At 51.6% G+C, this 16,716-nt stretch overlaps 1 protein-coding gene across 4 annotated transcripts in view; it reads left to right on the top strand.

Annotated features, from left to right (window-relative positions):
* The window catches only part of ETFA (electron transfer flavoprotein subunit alpha), a 44,009-nt gene extending 28,784 nt beyond the window's left edge, over positions 1 to 15,225 (top strand). For 2 of the 4 annotated variants that reach the window (XM_081114907.1, XM_081114906.1), the window contains exons 10-12: positions 6,308 to 6,373; positions 11,227 to 11,307; positions 14,051 to 14,328. In XM_081114907.1, the coding sequence (XP_080971033.1) occupies positions 6,308 to 6,373; positions 11,227 to 11,307; positions 14,051 to 14,089 (186 nt within the window). In that variant the 3' untranslated portion in view covers positions 14,090 to 14,328. Of the gene's footprint in view, positions 1 to 6,307; positions 6,374 to 11,226; positions 11,308 to 14,050 lie in introns of all 4 variants that reach the window. The other 2 variants (XR_013997316.1, XR_013997317.1) reach the window with 2 other exon arrangements.
* Positions 15,226 to 16,716: the final 1,491 nt, after the last annotated feature.

Consider the following 16,716-nt stretch of genomic DNA (forward strand, 5'->3'; position numbering starts at 1 on the left):
TGCCGTAATTAGAAAGTACAGTTAGGTTAATCTACTCCTCAAAAAGACATTCGTTATTTGCTGTAATAAACTCCCTTTAACTCCTAACCCGGCAGTTGTCCTGTGGGTGTGTGCCATGTTTTAGCTGGAACAGTTGCTGTTGAAGGTTATGCCTCTGTAGTCTTTGGAGTAAGGAAGGTGGAGAGAGAGCTTGCCATGTTGTAAAACTGTTGTCCAGTCTGAGACAGTGATAGGTATTGTTTTTGAGAACGTAACGTTGGATCTCTGAACTTTAGTTGGAATTGCTTATGATGTTTTCTTAAATTTTCATCTTCGAAGAAATGTAGTTTTTTATATTCCTTCCCCAACTCTGTCTGGAAAGGGAGGCTGTTGGTAGAAAAGAAATTTTAAAGCTGATTTTCAGAGATGAAGCAGTATTGGCCTGGCCTTGGTGCTCTGGCAGCTCCAGAGTTAACCACTCCACTCAAATTCATGTGTCATGTAAACAAAAAACTAAATGTTTAAATTTTTCTACTTTGTTTACAGTAAAGCAGATTGAAGTTTCTGCAGGCAGAATACTGTCCCAATTCCAGAAAGAGTCAGTGTATGAGTTTATATCATAAACTTGTCTAATTTTTACCTCTTATATATTTTATACAACCAATTTAATGTCTTGATAATGTGTATCTGGGATACGTATCCCTGTACAAAGATTGTGTTCGAATTTTATAAAGAAATTCACCCCACATTCAACCACCACTGTCTAGGAAGTTGGGCAGAAATTATAACTCTATAGCTCACCTTAAAAAAATGCAAAAAAGGCCCTAGCGGGTTTGGCTTAGTGGTTAGAGCGTAGGCCTGTGGACTGAAGGGTCCCGGGTTCGATTCCGGTCAAGGGCACATGCCCTGGTTGTGGGCTAGTTCCCCAGTAAGGGGCGTGCAGGAGGCAGCCGATCAATGATTCTCTCTCATCATTGATGTTTCTGTTTCTATCTCTCTCTCCCTCTCTCTCTGAAATAAATTTTAAAGTATATATATTTTTTAAATTCAAAAAAGGAACCAACAGGAATCAATGACATTTTCCAGTACATTATCCCAGGAGAACTATGTCACTGTAAAAAGAAATTTCTTTGAGAGACTAATAGTTGAAACTGCTCAAGTGAAGTGGAATTCATGTGATCAGTGGCTGTCATATTATAACTTTTAGTTTAAAGGTCTGGTGGTGATTAGGTGCTGGCAGCACCAATAGCCTCTGTAGCCTATTGTGAGCACTTCACGTGCGTGGTGGTTTGATAATCACACACTCCCATTAGCTGCGCGTGTTTACCTCCGTTTCACAATGCGGTGAACCCTTGAGAGGTTAAGTAACTCCCAAGAACGCAGATGGTAAGTGGAGGAGTCAGGACCTGAACCTTCTCTCTCTCACCTTATTTATTTAGTTACTAGAGGCCCGATGCACTGATTTGTGCACCCGTGGGGTCCCTGGGCCGGGCCTGCGGGGATCGGGGAGACCGGCTCTCCGACATCCCCCGAGGGGTCCCGGAGTGCGAGAGGGCGGGTCTCGGGTGATGCACCCGGAATCGGGCTCCCTCCTCTCTGGTTCTGAGTGTGTCACCCAGGAACTGCAGCTGCCAAGTGACTGTAGCTCGGCAGCTCCTGCACTGAGCGTCTGCCCCCTGGTGGCCAGTGCGCGTCGTAGCTACCCGTCTGATGGTCACGTAGGCTTTTATTTAGATAGATACTAGTGACTGAACAAATGGTTTCTTACACTTGCTCATTTTCAACTTTCTTGAGCTGAGATCTCAGCTCACTAATTTTCTGTCATCCTAAGTATTACTGTTAAGTGCACCCCACATTTTCTGTTACGTGGTCATCCTCCTTTATCAAGAGTGTACATTCCAGGACCCCCATGTGGTGCCAAACCCTCTACATATGGGACAGAAGTAGGTTTACAGCTGTTCATATGGAAAGTAATCCTATCCTATCCTATGTAATAAAAGGCTAATATGCAGATCGACCGAACGGAACGACCAGTCGCTCTGACGTGCACTGACCACCAGGGGGCAGACGCTCAATGCAGGAGCTGCCCCCTGGTGGTCAGTGCGCTCCCACAGGGGAAGCACCGCTCAGCCAGGAGCTCTGAGCCGGGCTCACAGCTGCCGAGTGCAGCGGCCGTGGCAAGGATGTCCGACTGCTGGGGAGCAGGCCTAAGCCATCAGTCAGACATCCCCTGAGGGCTCCCAGACTGCGAGAGGGCGCAGGCTGAGCTGAGGGACCCCCACCTGCACCCCCAGTGAACAAATTTCGTGCACTGGGCCTCTCGTAATTAATGTAATACAAGAATAAACTCTGTGCCCTGGCTGTCTCGGTTGGGGTGTTGTCCCGTACGCCAAAAAGGTTATGGGTTTGATCCCCAGTCGTGGTGCATACAGAGGCAGCCAATTGATGTTTGTCTCTCTCTTCCCTCCTCTTCTCTCTAAAATCAATAAATACATCCCCAGATGAAGATAAAAATAGTAATAAATAACTGTGTTTCATGTACTCACAACTGTAAACCTGCCTTTGCCCCACCCTGTACACTGTTTTTTCCCCCTGTACATACATTCCTATGATAAAATTGATAAATTAGGCACAGTAAGAAATTAGTAAATGAATCCCTTCATTCACTTGAAATATATGGTATTAGGGTAGGAATTGAGTCAGTTACCTTATAAAGAGAACTCTACAAGTGGAGTTCTTATTACTACTGAGAAAAAACTGGTAAGTGGCTTCTGAGATGAGAACTTTACTTGAACAGATCAGTGTGTGTGATTGTCAGACATTACATCATCTGAAGATGTTTTGGAAACAGCGTGAGGTTTCATCACGGCACTCAGCTCGTGTGGATTAAGGTGAAGGGAGTAAGAGGTTCGGCTTCCCAGCTACAAAGTAAGGAAGTTGCGGGGTGTAAAGTGTGGTCACTGACACGCAGAGACTGCGGTGATGCAGGTGAGCGGGGTTGCCGTGGCGACCACATTGTGAGGCACGGAGATGTGGAGTCACGATGTTGCACACCTGAAGCTGATGTAATATCGGATGTCAGCTACACTAATTTTTAAAATCTGGAAAAACTGGTTCATTTCTGGAATTTTTCATTTAATGTTTTCGGACTGCAGCTGCTCATGGGTAACCGAAACTTTGCAAGGGGGACCGCTGTGCTCTCTTTGTTTGGTATTTTGTTCCAGGCATTTAAAATTTTTAATTTATTAACTCAGATTATTTAGGTGCCCCCCCCCTTTTTTTTGAGAAGTGTGAGTTTTTAAGGATATATTTTTTCCAGGTTCTTCTAGAGTTTTAAGAAAAAACACAACCTACTAGAGAAAAGAACTTGATGGTTTCTTTTCAGAGTGTGCGTGTGCTGTACTGAACCGGGAGTGCTCGGCTGCTTGTGGGTCTCTGTGATGGGCCCGACGCCCTGCGACTGCGTGGTCAGTCCTGCTGCGCCTGTTCTGAGTTTAACACCCCGTGGCCGGTCTTGTTCTGACCAGCACAGGCACCGCGGCTCGAGGCGCCGTCTCCTCATCTCCCTCCACAGGCCCCGCAGGCACCTGCAGAGCTGACCCGAAGGCTCCTCCCCAGCTCCTGTCCAGCACGTTCCCATCAGGATGTGGTGGTCTGAGCAGGAATTCATTAAAGTTAGCTTCACCTGCTTTTTCCTTTGCTGAGGCTGACGGGACAGTGGAATCGAACATGCGGCTCACGTTACCCTGCACGTCTTCCGGACTCACCAGCGGGGTGGGCAGAGGTCGCGTGTGCAGGTGGACGGCCGCTTGCCCTCGCCTCCGCCCAGCCCCCGGCGGGCAGGTCCTCACACGGCCAGGGCGGAGCAGGAGGGAAGCGAGGACTCTCCTGAAGGACGCACCCAGGCCACGTCGCCTGCCAGAGGACACTGCCCGTGGCTCCGCCGTTGGTGGATTTCTCTGACAAGCGTGTCAGACCCGTGGCCACACGCCTGCTCTGCAGGACTCACGCTTCAGTCCAGGCATCTGCCTGCTTCTCAGCCACGTGGGCTTGTCCTCAGCCTGGGCCAGTGGAACCGGCTTGTGAGAGCTTCTTGGCCCGGAGGACTGTGGCAGCAGGACGGCCGGGACCGGCTGCACACGTGGGTCCTGCGGGCAGAGGTGACTGGAGCGGGTGTCGGCTCCCTGCCTCTCGGCCTTCGCGCTTCCCAGGGCCAGGGCCGCGCAAGAGGCCCGCGCCCCGTCACACGCGAGTGTTTCCCGAACTGTTCGTAGGTTTTTACCCTCTTATTGAGCCCTTGTGGGGAGCCTGTGAGCGTGAGCTAGTTGTCTTTTCCCACCTGGAAGGCAAGGACGATGTGGACACAGGAAAGTCGCAGCGAGCATTGCTTCTCAGCTCCTACCTCGTATGGGCGCTTGGGAAGGGCAGTGCTGGCACCACGGGGTTCTGGCTGCCCTGCAAGTCTGCTGGTCACACAGCTCGTCTGAATGAATCGGGAAAGGACCCCATTCTCAAGTGACTTTATTGCCATCTGTTGGGAAATGACTGTCACAAAAATGAAGATGTGCAGTGACTGATGGGAATCATGCTTCCCTCCAGAGCCCTTCCGTGTCCACGCCGCCCAGCTCTGCACGGGGCTCCGCGGCCACCTGTGCGCTGAGGGGACCGCACCTTAACTCGCGTGGCCGCGGGGTCTCGGGAAGCTGGGCCCTAAGCTACGGACAAGCCTCACAGAAACCTGTGAAGAGGGTTCGCATAACTGAGGTTTTTCAGACCAGCAAGCTGGGCCCAGAGGCTAGAGAATGGCCCACAGTTACCTGTCTGTCAGGGGCTGGGCTGGGGTTGACACATGGGCAGCGGCAGCGAGATTCCCGAGCCTGGCTCGTAGCCACAGGCCAGGGTGCTCTTGCAGCCCCTGACGCGGCAGCTTCGTCTCAGCCCCTGTTCTGTGGGCGCGTCTGCAGCTGCAGTCTGTCCAGTTTTGACAGAGGAGGAGGGATTTGTGCCCTTTTTCTGCCGGCCCTTGTTTGCAATGAGGTGCTGTCTTATATCGCAGAGTAACCCTGTCCTCTGCTGGCTGAGCTTCACTCCTCCCACCGTCCTGTTCTCCAGTTGAGTGGCCGGCTGTGCTGCTGCAGCTGTTGGTTGGCCTGGGCGCGCCCTCTGGGTTCCCTCCCTCCTGGGGCTGCTGGGGCTCCAATCTCACCAGGACCCGCCTTCCTCTGTGCCTGCTCCCTTCCTCCTCTCACCACTCTTTGGCCCTTAAGTGCTGTTCTCCCCTCAACACGCCTCATGGTCTCTCCACATTCTCTTCCTCACTCACTCTCTGGTTTAGAGGAAAGTGCCTCAGGGCAGGGTGGCCTTGGTCCACATAGCGTTCTCCTGGCCTCCTGTGGGGGTTTGGTAGTAGTGGTGGTGATAGTGGTGGTGATTTTATCGACATGCAGAAACGCCCCTGAGCCAGGGAAGGCAGCCGACAACATCCTCTACCAGTGACTGCAGCCTTTCTGCCTGAGCCACCGACCTCAGGAAGCAGCCAGGACCCCGGGCTCAGCTCGGCTGTTGTTCTCCTGCTTTTATTCGTTCAGAAACCCTTGTCTGCAGGACAGTCGGGGAGGTCCTGTGGCCGCGTGGGCCTGTCCGCCTGTCTGTGCTGCTGGTGAGAAGGCGGGAAGGCCCGGAGCCACCTGTCTGGGTTGGTTTGGCCCAGAGTCTGTTACTTCCTCTGGGACATGGTGAACGTCAACAAACAGCATTCACTTCTGGGGGTTTAAAGAAAATTGCATTTATATTACATGTATATGGACATTGACTGTTGGAATGAAGCAACAATGTTACTAGTATTTTATGACGCACATGGAGAGGCTTTTAAAAAATACATGTTTTTATTGATTTCCGAGAGGAAGGGACAGAAACATCAACGATGAGAGAGAATCATTGATTGGCTGCTCCCCGTACACCCCCTACTGGGGATCAAGCCCACAACCCGGGCATGTGCCCTTGACCAGAATCGAACCCGGGACCCTTCAGTCTGCAGGCTGACGCTCTATCCACTGAGCCAAACAGCTAGGGCTGGCGAGGCTTTGAAGCCTTGTTGAGTCTAATGTGGACGTGTGTGGCGGAAGGACTCGCAGAACTGTGACCCGTTCCGATGCTGCTTGCGAATGTGCTAGGAGAGGGCTAGTGCGACAGTGTCTGTACAGTAGAACTTGTTGGCCTGGGTTGTCCTGCATGTGAGATTTAGTAAGTGTATTTTGATTAACAATTTAATGAATGTCCTTTTATATAACATAAATACATATTAATGATACGGCCTCTCTTCTTTCAGGAACTGTATATTGCTGTGGGAATATCTGGAGCCATCCAACATTTAGCTGGGATGAAAGACAGCAAGGTAATGACACAACAGTAGTGCTGCTAAGTGGATAAACTTTCCTCTTTATAAAATTGATCTCACAGTGCGTGGAGTTCAACCGTTCATGTGGGTCTGCGGCCTGAGGATGTCGGGGGGCAGTGCTGTGCCTGGAAAGGGCCTGACCCCGCGTCCAGCTCCAGCGCTAGTGACCTCGGCGAGTCCCGTGTGCACTCAGCTCCTGGCCTGCCCAGGGCAGCGTGGAGGTCCCTTTCAGCTCTGGGTCTGTGGATGGAAAAACGGGTGAAAACAGCTCATTCTCTGCCTGGTTCCCTAAGAGCCCCCCCATACATTAGAAAGGCCCCCCCTCTTGGGTTGTTGCTAAAGGGTGCCGGCACATTTGAGTTGGAGTCTTAATGCTGTAGCAGTTTTAAAAATCCAGTGCACAGAGCGAACACTGACTTCCACTTGCTGCTTGGACATGTCTGGAAGTCCTGTGCAACGGCTCTGTGCGCGTCTCAGAACACAGCACACGGAGTCACGCATAACAGTGTGCAGTTCGAATGATGAACTTAGTCTGTCATGAAGTCAGAGATGCTTCTGACACCCCTGCTTTTATCCATTCAGATGGAAGTTTGATATAAAAGGTAATAAAACTTTTAACAGGTTTAACTTCTGCCGTGAAAGGATACATGCCCTACCTTCTGTAACCTCTAAATGAATTGCCTCAAAACCAGTCAGATTTTACAGTCAGATGGCAGGTTCTTTACTGAGTTCTGAAAACAGCAGTGCCAACGCGGAAAACGTTATTGCTGCATTAGAGGGAAAAAACACTCCAACACCAGCAACCGTAACATATTTTTAGCTGGGCCAGTTCAGACATACCCAGAATCCTGCTTCTCGAAAATAAAAGACTGCCCGCCAGGATGACCCTGGTGAAAGTGCTCGCTGCAGGCCAGCAGGGCTGGATTGGGTGAGAGATGGACTAGACCAGATAGTACACGCCCAAGCAAAAAGGGAGCAACCCACAGGAATAAACCTGAGCCAAGACTTCGTCTGTCCACGCAGTCGGCAAATGTTTACTCAGCACGTACTTGCACTGCATGCTGGGGATGCCTAGCTGAGAAAGACACAGCCCCTGTCATCACTGTCGGGTGTGGGAGACACAACAGTCTGGCTGTCCTTTTGGTTAAGCTCTGAAACAGGACTTCAGAGTGATTGGCTTAAATCCGATAGCTGCTTTCATAAATCTGATAGCTGCAGTTTCAATGAGCATTGTGATTTAGTTGAAAGAATATGAGATGTGTTGTTATATCAAGCAAATCAGTGTAATGAAAGCACTTTTGAACAGTATGCATATTGATATGGTTGAATACAATCTGCTTTTAAAACTCTGTAAGGAGGAAGAGCACAGATTTTTAAGGACGTAAAAAGAAAGCTCTAGGAGAAACTAAGATGGCGGCATAGGGAAACACCGAAATTGCTGCCTCCTACAACAACTTCAAAACACAATAAAAAGACAAAACAGACATCATCCAGAACTTGCAGGAAGGCTGGCGGAGTGGAAATTCTACAACTAGAAGGAAAGAGAAAAGCACATTAAGGGTCAGGAGCTGCGGAAGTAAAGTGCAAAGGTACGGAGGCTCGAGAGTGCGCAGAAAGGGGCTGGTACCTGAGGACGCAGCTGTCTTTTTGAATCGGGAGGGAGTCACAAGCTCCCAACTGCTCTGAACTCCGGTTCCCGGAAGTCTCTGGGGACCCAGGACTCATACGGGGAGAAACTGGACTGTCTGGCAGCGGGCAGAACTCGGAACTCGAGGGCGGCTTTCCCTCAGAGGTGCTTGCAGCAATTAAATTATCAGGACACTGAGACTCGCGCGGCCCCTTAGGGCAGGGCTGAGAATCCGCCATAGTTGCTTGCTCCGCCCTTTGGTTCCCTGAGACCCCGCCCCACCCAGGCTGGGGCAGAGGCTTTTGCATATGAATGCCCTGGCCCTTTGCAACCTGAAAATTACCTAACAAACTGCAGCTGGGCCAGACAGACCCAGAACTTCCAAGAGAAGGCCCAAGGCCCCACAGCAGCTTGCACTGCTTCACAGCTGGGCTTCATCTGGGCACCTCCAAACTCCAAAAAAGGAAGGGGAATCTGCAGTTCTCTTCATAGCTCCTGCTGGGTAACCTCCAAGAGCCAGTGTACCCAGTGGTCAGAGGGGGACCATCTGGATTACAACTCCTCAGATCCATAAGGGACACACCCAGGGGGCAGACTCAGTGAGCACCAAAGCCCCATTGAAGCAAGTCTTGCCCCAGAAGGGTGTCTTCAGCACAGAAGTTCTCCCACTGTAGACACAGCTGATTCTCACTGCCAATTGGCCTGGAGGTCAACTCCTCCCAGTGATCCTACAACAGTCAAGGCATAACTACAACAAGACTGTGCACAAAGCCCACAAGGGGGTGCACCAAGAGTGTCCACCTCAGGTAACTGGGGAGGCTGAGCCACTGGGCCCTACAGGACACCTAGCACACAAAACCACTCTACCAACACAGGGAAGCATAAAAAATGCGGAGACAAAGAAACAGGTCACAAATGACAGAAATGGAGGAAAGCAAACGACTGGATGTAGAGTTCAAAACCACGTTTATAAGGTTTTTCAAGAATTTTATGGAAACCGCTGATAAATTTAGTGAGACCCTCAAGAAATCTAGTGAGACCCTCGAGGATATGAAAAAGGACCAACTAGAAATTAAGCATACACTGACTGAAATAAAGAATAATATACAGAGATCCAACAGCAGACAAGAGGATCCCAAGAATCAAGTCAAAGATTTGAAATACAAAGAAACAAAAACTACCCAACCGAAAAAGAAAAAAGAAAAAAGATTCCAAAAAAATGAAGATAGTGTAAGGAGCCTCTGGGACAACTTCAAGCGTACCAACATCAGAATTATAGGGGTGCCAGAAGATGAGAGAGACCAAGATATTGAAAACCTATTTGAAGAAATAATGACAGAAAACTTCCCCCACCTGGTGAAAGAAATGGACTTATAAGTCCAGGAAGCGCAGAGAACCCCAAACAAAAGGTATCCAAAGAGGACCACTCCAAGACACATCATAATTAAAATGCCAAGAGCAAAAGACAAAGAGAGAATCTTAAAAGCAGCAAGAGAAAGAAACTCAGTTACCTACAAGGGAATACCCATACGACTGTCAGGTGATCTCTCAACAGAAACTTTGCAAGCCAGAAGGGAGTGGCAAGAAATATTCAAAGTGATGAATACCAAGAACCTACAACCAAGATTACTTTACCCAGCAAAGCTATCATTCAGAATTGAAGGTCAGATAAAGAGCCTCACAGATAAGGAAAAGCTAAAGGAGTTCATCACCACCAAACCAGTATCATATGAAATGCTGAAAGGTATTCTTTAAGAAGAGGAAGAAGAAAAAGGAACTCTTACCATTTGCCACAGCATGGATGGAACTGGAGAGCGGATAAATACCACAGGATCTCACTCATTTGTGGAATATAATGAACAACAAAAACTGATGAACAAGGACTGATCCAGAGACGGAGAGGCTTTGATTGGACTGTCGGGCCTTGGAGGGAAGGTAGGGGAGGGTGGGGGCAAGGGGGAAGGATCAACCAAAGGACTTATATGCAAGCATATAGGCCTAACCAATGGACACAGACAACGGGGGCAGGCGGGGGGGGGGGGGCATGAGCGGGGGGGGGGGGCGGGTAGGGGGTAACGTGGGGATAAGGACACATATGTAATATCTTAATCAATAAAAAATATATTTAAGCTCTAGGCCAGTGACGGCGAACATTTCGAGCTCGGTGTGTCAGCATTTTGAAAAACCCTAACTTAACTCTGGTGCCGTGTCACATATAGAAATTTTTTGATCTTTGCAACCATAGTAAAACAAAGACTTACATTTTTGATATTTATTTTATATATTTAAATGCCATTTAAAAAGAAAAATCAACCAAAAATTGAGTTCGCGTGTCACCTCTGACACACGTGTCATAGGTTCGCCATCACTGGTCTAGGGTATAAGCAAGGTTTTATCATAATTATTAGTATGTATAGTTGATAATTTAGGAATATTCTTTTAGTAATCTAAAGAACTAACCAGCCCAAATATTTTTTTCTTAAATATTTCTGTGGTTCCTTGCCCACAGTTTGGTGCTGTTTCTTTAAAAGTAACTTGGAGCCCTAACTGGTGTGGCTCAGTGGATAGAGCGTTGGCCTGTCGACTGAAGGGTCCCGGGTTCGATTCCAGTCAAGGGCACATGCTCAGGTTGTGGGCTCAGTCCCCGGTGTGCGCCGTGCAGGAGGCAGCTGATCCATGGCTCTCTCTCTCTCCCTCTCCCTTCCTCTCTGAAATCAATTAGAAAAATATTTTTTAAAAAGTAACTTTGCATCGAGGGATGGAAAAGCTCTCAGATGATGAAACTGTCAGATGCTTAGCAGGGTCTCCAGGAAAATGGTGACCCAACGTTCACTGCACATGCCTCTGCCAGTCGCCGGGAACCAGGCTCCCTGTGCCCAGAAGAGACGCCTCCACCCAGATCGGAGCCTGTGGCTCGGACGGTTTGTCCGCGTGACTTTGAGGCTCAGAGGGGACCCTTGTTTACTGTCTCTGACCCCCGTCGTTCCTGTGGCCTGTTCCTCCGGCCGTAGTTTCCAGGACTGAGCTGCAGGCTCCGGTCCTGGGAGATGCTGCCCTCGCTCTGCGGGCTCCCCCGGGCTGGGAGTGACAGTCGTGTGGCCTGTGTGTTAAGTCGGACTGTGAAAGTCCTGCCCGTTTGTCAGTGGGGAAGGGAACATAGAACTACCCATGTACGTGGTCTGTTTTCTTGACAAAGACCAAACTTCTCGTTTCTGTTTCACAGACAATTGTGGCAATTAACAAAGACCCCGAGGCCCCCATTTTCCAGGTGGCAGATTATGGAATAGTCGCCGATCTGTTCAAGGTAGGCTGGCGCTGGCGTGGTGGCTGTCGTCTCTCCTGTCGTCCGAGCACCTCTGAGTCGATCAGGGAGGAAGCTGGTATAGGGAGACATGCTGTGTTTGTGCATCTGTGTGTGTGTGTGTGTGTGTGTGTGTGTATTAATATATGAACATAATTTTGAGCTACTTCAGGTGAAGTTGTCCTAATAAATACATGATGTTTACCTAGAGCATGATACTTATCCCTCTAAGGGGTCTGTATTGTCTTTAAAATGTCCACCTGGCTCTTGGCATCTCATCAACCTGGACTCCTATTTGGCAGGTACTGTGAGGACAGTCACATCAGCCTCCTGGGGAACCTGCCCCAGCTTCTCGGGGGGAGTGGGTGCTCAGGGCTTCTCGGGGCGGGGTGGGGGGCGCTCAGGTCCCGCTTCCCGGGGGAGAGTGGGCGCTCAGGTCCCGCTTCTGTCCCAAGTGCGCTCTGCGAGCTGCGCAGGGTTCAAGCCGTCCCTCCTGACGTGACAAGTGTGGAGGGAGCACGACTCCCACGGTCACCCTCTTCATTTTTCCCTCTTCTTTCTACTCGGCTGCTGCCTCCATGTTATCCTCCGCGTGAGAGAAGGACGCAGGGTGTTTGAGCACCTGGCTCTCACGTGGCCACATGTAAAGGGTACAGTTGGCCTGGCCTGGCCTCTTGGTACCGCAGGGCCTGCCTACAGGCTGCTGGGTCACCTTGTGCAGCCATCACTCGTGCAGGGACAGAGGCTCTGGAAGTAGCCTCCAGCCGGGGAGACGTGGGTTCGCGGGAGCAGGAACCCCTCGCGCAGGGAGCTGCGTGGGCCTGATGGAGAGCCTGCCGCCCAGGACAGCCGGGTGGTCCGTCCAGCAGGAGGTTGGCTCCTGCCTGGGCTTTGCCAGCGCCGGGTGCTCCCCATGCGCTCGGTGCCTCTACTCTTTGTGCGTGCGGACCCCACGCTGCTCAGTGACGCCCCGGACGCGGTGCGGGGATGGAGCGGGGCCGCTGCTCTGGGTCAGCACGGGCATCCTCCCCTCAGAGGCCCTCCCGTTTGTCTCTACAAGCGAAATGCATTCTCCTCCATTTGTCTGTGTCCCCGAGAGTTGTGATTTGGGGAAATTACTCAGCAAGTTGTTAACACAACTACTGCCGGCTCCTGATTCTGTCCTTTCATGACTGCCTTCCTAGCTCACCAGCTGCTACAGGCGGGACGGCAGCACCAGGGCATCTCACATAAAAGGACCACATCTCGGTCGTGCCCGTCACATGGCGTCCTCAGCTGATCAGAGTGAGGGTCACATCGGTGGTGATTACGGCAGTTCTGACCGAGGAGTGGACATGGTGGCTTAGTGAATGTATTCACTGGGGCCACACTCTGTCTTTTAAAAATCAAATATTTAAAGGGATAACAACATTTTAAAAAAAATCTCAAACATTGTGAATGAAAATTAGCATTATCTATTTTGGATTAAGATCTTATATAAAATAACTCAATAGCTGTGTTAAAAAAAAACCCACCTTTTTTAGATTAAATTTTTCATGAAAAACAGGCTAGAGCTCAACTTTTTCTAAAGGAAACATGAATTTGGTTTAGAACACATAGTTGTTAAAAACCTTACAGAAGGTCCTCCTGCCCCAACAAGGGTTGAGGGGGTTTCTCTCTCTCCACCATCTATGTCTCTTTTTGTTCGGTCAACCTTACAATCCCTGGCACAGCGCACACTGCATGTCCTGTGAGTGGCTGGCACACGCTCGCGGCCCATCCTCCGAGGAGAGGGGGAGGGGGGTGCCAGCACTTGCTGCCCGAGCTGACGCCCCAGCTCCCTGCCGGCTCCCTGCCGGCTCCGCGGGAAACAGGGCCTTTCCATGGGCTGCAGACAAAGCCACGTTCAGGAGAAACGTGTCGACAATCTCCTTGATGAATTTTGTACGAGCACATTGTTTCCACCCAGTGGGAGTAGCTCTGCTAAATAATTGAGAGGCGCACTCACCAGGGGTGCAGCGGGCATGTCTGCACGGCGGTGGGTCGCTTGGCAGCCTAGGTGAGGATATTGACACCAGCGGCTCAGCTAGCGCCCCGGCTGCGTGCCGTCCCCCTGCAGGTCCCACACGGACAGCTCCACACTGAAAGTCCCGGTGCAGCCAGTGAACCGGGAAGACTCGGGGTCAGTAAATAGCCATCTCAGCCTGGGCCTGCCCCTCACTGTGCCCTCCCCGTGCCCTCACTGTCCTGCGGGCCAGCACCGTGGTGGCAGGAGGCCTCGGTGGTAATAGCGATGGTTCAGTGGTCAGCGTGCGGCTCGTTTCTGTGTGCTCGGAGCACGGCAGTGCTTGTGAGATGAACGGTGAGCAAATGGACAGACAGGAGGGGAAAGGTTGAGGAGGTTGGCAGAGGCATGACTGAGCGAGACTTGGTGTGGCCTTTGAAGGGAAGGCAGGCGTGCAGTGGGGCGGGGAGAATGCCGGGAGCTGGTACTCGGCACAGACAGGAGACGCTGGACTTGTGTTTTGTGCGGGGCCTTTCTGAGGGCTGTGATGTGTCAGAAAGCTCCTAAGCAGTGAGTGGGCTCTTGGCCCTGCAGCCCTGTGTCAGGGTCTCTCCGCGGCGGGAGGAGAGGCTGGAGGAGGGAGGGAGGCACCTGGGCACAGGAGGGCTTCACACTTCCTGTGGCCTCCGAGGGCTTCCTGAGGAGTGGTGACCAGTCACAGTGGCCTCAAGTGGCCTAATTACTCTTTTTCTTAATTTGCAGGTAGTTCCTGAAATGACTGAGCTATTAAAGAAAAAATGAGTCATGATCATGTGTTCAGAAGAAAAATTATGAGTATTCCGCTGAAATTACAGTCACGGCTATTATAACAATCGCTGGAAAGCTGCATTTCATAACTCGAGGGGAAATTCTAACAGGTGCCAGAATGCTTTCTTATGGGGGTTTTATGTTTCTTTTTAACTGTGGTTCCAAACAATTATTTTTGAAATTTTCTAATTCTGTAATAAAATATAATAAAGTCTTTCCACAGCTTTAAACTACTACCAGAAATATCCTCGCTTCGTAAAGAGAGAGAGAAAATTGAAGAAAGGTAGTAAAAATACATTTTTTTTTCTTTGCCTGGTTCATCGAGGGCTCTGTCTGTGAACGTGAATGTTGCCGCCATCCTAGTCCCCTGGCCTCGTTGCTAAGAGGGGACAGACGGGCAGATTCGGAGTTAAGGAAGCAGGGCCACCCCGCGTGGTGGTTATCTTAAAGATGCCCCTGTCTTCAGAAAGTCATGGCGCCCTGACTCCCACCTGGTCCTGCGGAATGTGCTTGCCGGCTGAAGTCAGATTGTTTCCCGTTTCATGTAAGGTTTTGTCAGCTTGTAGGACTTTGTGTCTGGAGAGGAGAGGGGAGGGGAGAAGGAGGGGCTGCTTTTTGATGCTGCTAAAACTGACGGCCCAGTGAGCGCACAGAACCATGCTCAGGGTGAGGGGGAGTGTCCCTCAGCCCGGCCTGCGCCCTTTCGCAATCCGGGACCCCTCAGGTAGGGTCCCTTGGCTGGGCCAGCGATCAGGGTCTATCACGGCTTTCCTTCCCCCGGCTGCTGGCACCTGGCCCCACCCTGCCACTGTCGCTGCCACTGCCACTGCTTGACATCTGTGTGGCGCTGCCCCCACCCCCCCCTGCCACCGGTCACCTCCCTCTGCAGGCGACAGGCATGAGTGCGATCGCTTGGGCCTCCCTCTTTGGGGCAATCGATCACCGGGCTTCACCAGGCTCTGCGATCACGATCGGGCTCCAAGATTGATTGCCCAGCAGAGGGAGGCCCCGCCCACCTGGCCAGGGCTTCACGATCAATGGTGGCCTGGGCCTCCCTCTGCATGGCCATCAGGGGGCGATGGTGCCCCCCCCTCCCCCCCCCCCCCCCCCCCCGACCCATCGCATCACACCCGCCTTGGCTGGCCTGGCGCCAGTGTGTGTCAGCGTGGTCGTCCAGTCCAGACGGTCATTCGGTCGATTTGCGTATTATGCTTTTGTTATTATGGAATATGTTTAAAATCACATGCAGAGAATGCTCTGTTTATCCTCATGGCCTCCTGTGAGCTCTCAGAAAGTAGCGGCGGGTGAACAGGTGTGGTTCGCACGCTGCTGCCCCAGGCGTGGCTGAGGTCGAGTGTCACAAAGAGCCGGACGCTGTGCGAGTGCAGCCCCTGAACAGGCCGTCCACTGCAGGACGGTGTGGACAGGTGTCTAGGGCCTTAGGCGGTGAGTTGTGACAGGGCTGCCACCTTGACGCAGGTGTGCAGCAGTTAGGGGTTAACAGGACACGGGGAAGAGCGTGGAAGTGACCGGCGATATGTGTGTGTGTGTGTGTGTGTGTGTGTGTGTGTGTGTGGCGGGGGGGGGGGAACGGGGGGGCGGGGGGGGAGGTGAAGGGGCCCGCCTAGAGCTGCGAGTTGAACCTTTTTGATTTGTGTCCTGATCACTCGCTGCGAGACACTTTAGACGGTAAATGTCTCTGGTATTTCATCCTTCTGTTAATGAGGCAGAGGAGTGAGTGCTCCGCGAAGAGCTGTGTGCCTCCCTCCTGCAGCCGGGAGCCGTGAGGAAGGCCGTGAGGAAGGCTGTGGCAGGAACCCTGTGGCTTGTGCCTGGATGGGTTTGGCTGAAAGCTCTTTGGCTACAGAATGGGTCCCGCGAGGCCAGAAACGGTCCAGAGCTGTGGGCGAGGCTGGCAGAGGGGGGCCCTTCCCCCCAGGCTCAGAGCGTGTGCTGGGGCGGAACCCCAGCTGTAAGTGCCCTTTCTCTTCCTGGGAGGGAGGGCTGGCTGCCTCAGTGCACTCCCTCCGGAAGGGCTGTTTGATCTGCACGCAAGTGTGCTGAGAGGCTGGGAACCCAGAGGACCAGATTGTAACAGAGGGATCTGGCTCGCTCAAGGCGACTTGCCTGAGAACCTTCTAGAAAGCCGCTCGGGTGAAATACTGCCACAACTTGGTATATGCCAAGGTTTTAAAAAGATACTTTGTGGGAAACACAAATGAAGAAGAGTTGTTGATAGTCCTTGGCTTATAAGGTCATTTTGTTTAAAGTACGTCGGAGGTGGAAAGGGTAGGAACCCGTGAGAAACCAGCCTCTTGGGAGAGTTGATTTGCCTCCGTCCCAAAGCAAGTGGTAGAACTAGAACACAAACCACAACTTCTAGCCAGTGTTCCTGATGGAGTCCTACTGGGTGCGTCCTGTCCTCTGCTGCAGCGGTCCCCAAAGCGTGTGTCATCGCCCCGACTTTCCGGATGAAGGGACTGGCTGAGCGGTGACCGACCAGGATGCAGCCAGGGAGCAGGTGTGGAACCTGCCTGGCCTCCAGGTCTGGGGAGCAGGGCCTTTCCCCTGCACCAGGCTTCCCGCCGCCCTCCACCCTCACCCCGTCTTCCAGCTTCTGC

Source organism: Myotis nattereri (assembly GCF_964212035.1).
Source record: "Myotis nattereri genome assembly, chromosome: 21".
NCBI classification, from domain to species: domain Eukaryota; kingdom Metazoa; phylum Chordata; class Mammalia; order Chiroptera; family Vespertilionidae; genus Myotis; species Myotis nattereri.